Below are 6,527 nucleotides of genomic sequence, written 5' to 3'. Positions count from 1 at the left end.
AGTCGGAGGATGAGCTGGACCGAGAGGCGGYGCAGAATCCTGAATCTGAGAACAGATCCGTGTCTGCTGCCATGAGACCTCAGCCCACTGAATACGACAAGTATATGATCAATGATCAATTGTTCAATGRTATGTCCTTTTATTTATTATATTARCRTCTACGTGTCTTTTTTATTTATTTATTTTTTCAGGTCATTCCAGTGTCTTCAGCTCCAGCCTCCCTCAGTGAAACCAAAACCTTGTCTGTTTGTTTGGAGCCAGTTTGAAGATCACTGCTTTCGTTTATTTCAGGCTAACTGGCTGAGCAAGATGGCCGACAGGCTGGTCAGAAGAATCTTTTTTATTTTTAATTTATGTCTCAGGACTGAAACTGTATGAGTTATTTGATGCTAAAAAAAACCCATCTCCTTGATTTTGATTTTTCAGGAAATTGGTCTCGATGAGGTGGAACGACTCTTAAGGAGGCCGAAGAGTAAAGCAAAGGAGCGTTTGGTTGAGGTGCTGCTGGAACTGCTCGCAAGCTGCAAGTGAGTGTCTTCTTAAAAGAATAATTTTATTTGATTCATCAGCCTTTAGTTTTTTTTTATTTTTTTATTCTCTACCCTTTCAGACAGTTCAGTGCTTTTTCAGAGAAGAGATCTCAGTCTCGGCCCAACAGCCTGGATAAATGTAGGAAGGGGTTCATTAAGAAGAACTTGGTGAGTTGTCTAAACCTGCCTGCCTCGTCCTCTCTCGCTGTCTGACCGACTGTCTGACCGACTGTCTGACTCTTTACAGGTCCTGGTCGCCAGACAGGCGGTCAGGGCCAGGAGGAGAATGACGAGAAAAAACGCCCAACAGCGCTTGACGAACAGCAGGAAAATTCTAAAGAAGCTCCGCCTCCTGGCTGCTGAGGTCAGATATCTTAGGGTTATTTGCAACAAACAAGCAGTTTGACTGAAGTTTGACGTGTTTTCCCTGCAGCCTCAGAGCACCATCCCCGACGCCTTCCTCTGGTTGCTCTGTGGAAACAAGCGACTGGCGTACGTCAGGATCCCTGCCCACTCCATCCTCTTCTCATTGGTGGAGGATCAAAAGGGGCGGGACTGTGGCCGCATCACCACGCTCTACATGAAGGTTTTCGATCTATATTCAAAGTCATATCAGTGTCACAAATGATGCTGAAAGCTGTTGTACGTTTTGCCACTACGGTTGTRAATAAATGCATGTATTTTAATTTATTGTAGTAATTTATTTGTCYATTTATTRCATTTATCTTAAAGKGATCCACGATTAGTTGTAACATTAAACTTTATTTGATAAACACTTATTTTAACTGTAAAATAAAGACTGTAAAAATACTGTAGGCTGTTTAGATTTGTAATTTTTTAAATATATTTTAACACGGATGGAGCCATTTTATTTACACGCAAAGCATTCTGGGTAAATGATGACATCAACTAGGTCATCGGTGCGAGGCTGCTAGCGAGCTATATCCACCCTGAAGGTTAATCTTGGACAATATCTGAKGATCGACTCTTTTAAATGAAACCAGAGAGCGTTGACAGAGAGGAGAAGGTAGAAATGACTCAGCCTGGAACTGAAAATATRGATGGAGGACAACAGAGCTGCTTCATGGAAGAAGAACCTCAGCTTAACATGTTAGCCTTTGTGCTAGCCCTCGGTGCTAGTGCGACAAACAAGCTAAACTGAGGTCCTCATCCATATTTTCAGTTCCAGGCTGAGTCATTTCTACCTTCTCCTCTCTGTCAACGCTCTCTGGTTTCATTTAAAAGAGTCGATCATCAGATATTGTCCAAGATTAACCTTCAGGGTGGATATAGCTCGCTAGCAGCCTCGCACCGAGGACCTATCCATGTCATCATTTACCCAGAATGCTTTGCTTGTAAATAAAATGGCCCCATCCGTGTAATATATTTTTAAACTTTTAGTTTAAAAATGACAAAAACTGAACATCCTACAGTATTTTTACAGTCTTTTAAACTGTATGTTTATCATATAAAGTCTAATGTTACAACTAATCAGAGATCCCTTTAAGTCTTGAAAGCAACAGGTTCAAAAACCAAATCCTAATCAGACGTCTGAACCTCTTCAGTTAACTCTTTTCGTGGAGGAGCAGCATCTTTTATCCTGGCTCCCGCTTGCTCTGAAGTTCAAACCCTACAAATTTCTCTCCTCTAGTCTCCGGGATATTCAGCAACTGAGATCTTTGCAAAGCTGGAGGTCTACCTGTGGCTCGGTCCCGTCAAGTACAGCAAAGAGGCCATCAACAGCCTGCCAGAGGAGTTTACACCTGTGTACGAGGAGGAGGAGGAGGAAGCACAGAGGAGTCTTCTTCCTGTGGGGGAGAGGAGGACGTTTCCCGTCAGACTGTTCTGTGAGGGTGAGTCACCTGGTCTCTTCCAGGAGACATTTATTGATTCTGTTCAGGTAGAGTGAAGCCTCCACGTCTCCCTCTGCAGACAGCAGGTACTTCCAGTTACGGTGTCACCTGTATCAGGGGCGTGGCCTGATGGCTGCAGACGATGACGGCCTGTCGGATCCTTTTGCGAAGGTGGTCTTCTCGACACAGTGCCAGGTCACCAGGGTACGTCCTCCTAGTTTCCATCACTTCTTCAAGGGTTCAATGTACTGATGGAGATTTAAAGTCTGATGGGTAACCTGACTGTGTGTTTGTGTGCAGGTGTTGTCGGACACCCTCTCCCCCTCCTGGAACGAGTGCTTGTTGTTTGACAGGGTTCTGCTGGAAGGAACAAAAGAGCAGCTTCAACAAGACCCGCCCCTCATCATCATCAACGTCTACGACCACGACAACATGGTCATTTATTATTTAAAAAAAGCCCAATAATTAAAGTTTCATCGCCGATATTCAAATCTAAGACGTATAAACTGGTGGGGAACACTTCTCATAAATAAGTAGCACATTTGTGCGTACATTTCCTGTTTGTGCAGGGCGCTCCGAAGCCTCTGGGTCGAGCCTTCGCTGAGCCGGAGTTTAAAACCGTGGAGCAGTTCTATGAAAAACCCCGCCTGCGATTTTATGACATCAACAGGGGAAGGGTTCCTGCCGGGGAGCTGCTGGCTGCCTTTGAGCTCATCGAGCTCGACTACTCCAGATTTGGAGAGGTGACGTCCATCAGACTGTGTTTTCAGGTTTAATTTGAAAGCATAGCATCTGTAACTCCTGCTGACAGTCCTTTGAAGTTAACATAATAAAATAAATGTGACAAATCTCTCAAAAGCAATATTTAAAAATGACACCAAGCTTAAGTAAGAGATGTTCCCTCCTCCTCGCAGCCCCGTCTCCCCATCAGCGTGGACCCTCAGGACTTGACCTACGATGAGGAGCAGAGATCTTACATCATCCCAGAGGGAGTCCGACCGGTTCTGAAGACCTTTAGGATCGAGGTAAATCCCTTCCACACACACACCCACCTACTATGTCTCTCTATCCTTGTGGGGACTTTCCATTGACTTCCATACATTTTTTTTTTTGGAAATTTTAAATCCCAGCTCTGACCATTTACCCCTAAAATTAAGGCACATTTGGTCCCCACAAGGCTGCATTTTCCTGAAAAATCACCTCCACCAAGTAGCAAAAACAAGGGCGCGCTCACACACACACACACCTACTATGTATCTCTATTCTTGTGGGGACTTTCCATTGACTTCCATTCATTTTTTGGAAATTTTATAGCCTAACTCCACAATCTGGTACAGATATCTTTATGGGGACCTGGCATTGACTTCCATTACATTTCTACAGCCTAGCCCTGACCACCAACCCTAACCTAACCTGACCCTAAAACTAACCTAAACTCAATTCACACCTTGGTCCTAAACTTAACCCCCGACCCACCAACAAGGTTTCCCCTTCTGAGGACCAGATTTAGGTCCCCATAAGTACCAGTCAGGTCCCCACAAGTATAGGTGTGTATGCCAAAAAACTATCCCACAGTGTAGGGAATACCAGTCCCTTGGTCCTAAACCAAACCCCTCCACCCAAAATCAGCCTCCGAAGTCGTGGGGACCGGACTTTGGTCCCCACAAGGAGCATTCATTTCCCACGAGACTACATTTTCCTGAAAAATCATCCCCACCAAGTAGCAAAAATAAGGACACACACACTCACACACACTTGTTTTTATATCCTTGTGGGGCCCGTCTATTGACATCCATTCATTTTTTAGTAATTTTATATCCTAACCCTGACMACAAACCCTAAGGCTAACCTCACAACCTACCTGACCCTAAAACTAATCTAAACTCAATTCAAACCTTGGTCCTAAACCCAATCCTCACACCCAAAATCAGTCTCTGAAGTTGTGGGGCCCAGGCTTTGGGCCCCACACGGAGCACCTGGACCCCACGAGGCTGCGTTTTCCTTAAAACTGGGCCCCACGATGTAGGAAAAACAAGGAAACACATACACGCACGCACGCACGCGCGCGCACACACACACACACACACGTTTGTTCTTGTACCCCGTGGGGACCTTCCATTGACTTCCATTCATTTATTTTTAGACTTTATAGCAGTGGTTCCCAACCCTGGTCCTCAAGGACCCCTATCCAGCATGTTTTCCTTGTTTCCCTGCTATTCAGCAGGTCTTCAGAAGATTGTTAATCACTCATTCATTCAAACCAGGTGTGTCAAAGCAGTGAAACATCTAAACATGTAGGAAAGGAGTCCTTGAGGACCAGGGTTGAGAATCACTGCTGTTATCTGATTTATTATTTACAAATAAATGGCAAAGAATCAATGGCTTTGAGAAGCAATACTAAAAGACATAAAACTGAGTCAATGCTATATTTTGAAAATGTCTCATCAAGCTCAGACAAGCTCTTGAGGTGTTGGTCAACATTTAAAGCAGTGATTTTTAGACGTTAACCTCTACCTACGTTCTAAACCTAACCCCATACCGTAATTTGCATTTGGACCCATGGGGACCGGGTAGTGGTCCCCATGATGCACTTCGGTCTCCTCGAGTCTTTTTTTTTTAGGACAATTTTCTCCACGTTGAAGGAAAAACCCGCCCCCACACGCACACATAGACACGTTTAGGATGAGTCAGCATTCTGTTTGTGTCTTCAGGTTCTGTTCTGGGGTCTGCGGGATCTGAGGCGGGTGCACCTGTTCGAGGTGGAGCGTCCCCTGGTGAGGGTGGAGTGTGCGGGGAATCAGCTGGAGTCCGAGGAGATCCAGAGCTACAAGGCCAACCCAAACTTTAAAGAAGTGGTCCGCTACATTGACGTGGTCAGTTAAACGAGGCTCCGGCAGCACTGGATGTGGAACAAAACAAATACCCACGTGTTTACCTTTGGCTGCTCTGCGTTTGGTCCAACCAGGAGCTGCCGGAGCAGTCCTACCTCCACCCTCCTCTGACGGTGTTTGTGGTGGAGCACCGGGCGTTTGGTCAGCTGGCTTTGGTTGGGTCCCATGTGGTCCAGAACCTCATGGACTACGCACCGCATGAGCTTGAGGGGGAGGCAGAGGAGGAAGAAGAGCCAAAACCAAAGGGTAAGAGCTTCAGTATCTGAGTCTGTCATTAAAGGTGGGGAGTAGACTTGTTTTATTTTGTTTTCATCTTTGTCTTCTGATCATTAACGCTGATCTGACGTCAACGTGTTTCTGATCCCAAAGCTCATCACAGACACGGTTTTTACTTTATGTCCAGTAAGGCAGAATTCAATGAAGATCAACCCTCTGACGTCCGTGCAGAGTATCGGGCTCAGCGGCCTGTCAGTCACGCAGTCCAAGATTCCCATCAACCCCTTAAAGATGGTGAATGTGAGTACATTACTCTTCTCCTGCAAACAAACAACAAATATATGCTGACTGTGCACGCTGAATCCTTGTTGGTTGATATGAACAAACACCTGAAGGCACCACTGAAGAAGCTGAATAAGCTTCGAGGGGAGGAGCTGGAGGAAGAGGAGCCTGAGAAGGAGGAGCTGGACTGGTGGTCCAAGTACTACGCCTCACTGGAGGAGCAGGAAAAGCAGGTGGGATCCAGATTTTACCCGTCTGATGTGATTTAGTAAAAGCAATAAACAAAAACATGAATACAGCATTTTATAAAAGTCTTGACCTGTCTCTTTAGTTTTATCTAATAAAAATGAATTATTTTATAAATGTAATTAAATGAACACTTTAAACACGTAGATCAGAGGTCTGTATTCTCATAATCCTGAGACTGCAGGTTCAAATCCAGGTTGTGTCAGGTTAATTTTTCCTTTTTTGATTTTATTTATTCATTTCTCTTTTTTAAAAAACAAAACAAAACACATTACATTACATACAGTTGTGGTCAAAAGTTTACATACACTTGTAAAAAAACATAATGTTATGGCTGTCTTGAGTTTTCAATAAGTTCTACAACTCTTATTTTTCTGTGATAGAGTGATCGGAACACATACATGTTTGTCACAAAAAACAGTCATAAAATTTGGTTCTTTCATAAATTTATTATTGCTGAAAATGTCACCAAATCTGCTGGGTCAAAAATATACATACAGAAACAAAAT

The 6,527-nt window shown here is 44.2% G+C and overlaps 1 protein-coding gene across 2 annotated transcripts in view; it reads left to right on the top strand.

Annotated features, from left to right (window-relative positions):
- The window catches only part of LOC106535018 (fer-1 like family member 4), a gene marked incomplete at its 5' end in the record, with an annotated part of 15,349 nt that continues 8,822 nt past the window's right edge, over positions 1 to 6,527 (top strand). For both annotated transcript variants that reach the window (XM_014031870.1, XM_014031869.1), the window contains 15 exon segments: positions 1 to 100; positions 192 to 324; positions 427 to 527; positions 611 to 698; positions 778 to 894; positions 964 to 1,116; positions 2,182 to 2,383; positions 2,463 to 2,587; positions 2,684 to 2,818; positions 2,953 to 3,126; positions 3,298 to 3,408; positions 5,095 to 5,256; positions 5,349 to 5,520; positions 5,678 to 5,790; positions 5,886 to 6,005. In XM_014031870.1, the coding sequence (XP_013887324.1) occupies positions 1 to 100; positions 192 to 324; positions 427 to 527; positions 611 to 698; positions 778 to 894; positions 964 to 1,116; positions 2,182 to 2,383; positions 2,463 to 2,587; positions 2,684 to 2,818; positions 2,953 to 3,126; positions 3,298 to 3,408; positions 5,095 to 5,256; positions 5,349 to 5,520; positions 5,678 to 5,790; positions 5,886 to 6,005 (2,006 nt within the window).

This window comes from Austrofundulus limnaeus, unplaced genomic scaffold (genome assembly GCF_001266775.1).
Source record: "Austrofundulus limnaeus strain Quisiro unplaced genomic scaffold, Austrofundulus_limnaeus-1.0 Scaffold1339, whole genome shotgun sequence".
NCBI lineage: Eukaryota > Metazoa > Chordata > Actinopteri > Cyprinodontiformes > Rivulidae > Austrofundulus > Austrofundulus limnaeus.
The sequence above is the reverse complement of the archived record's forward strand: the minus strand, read 5'-3'. Positions and strand labels throughout refer to the sequence as shown.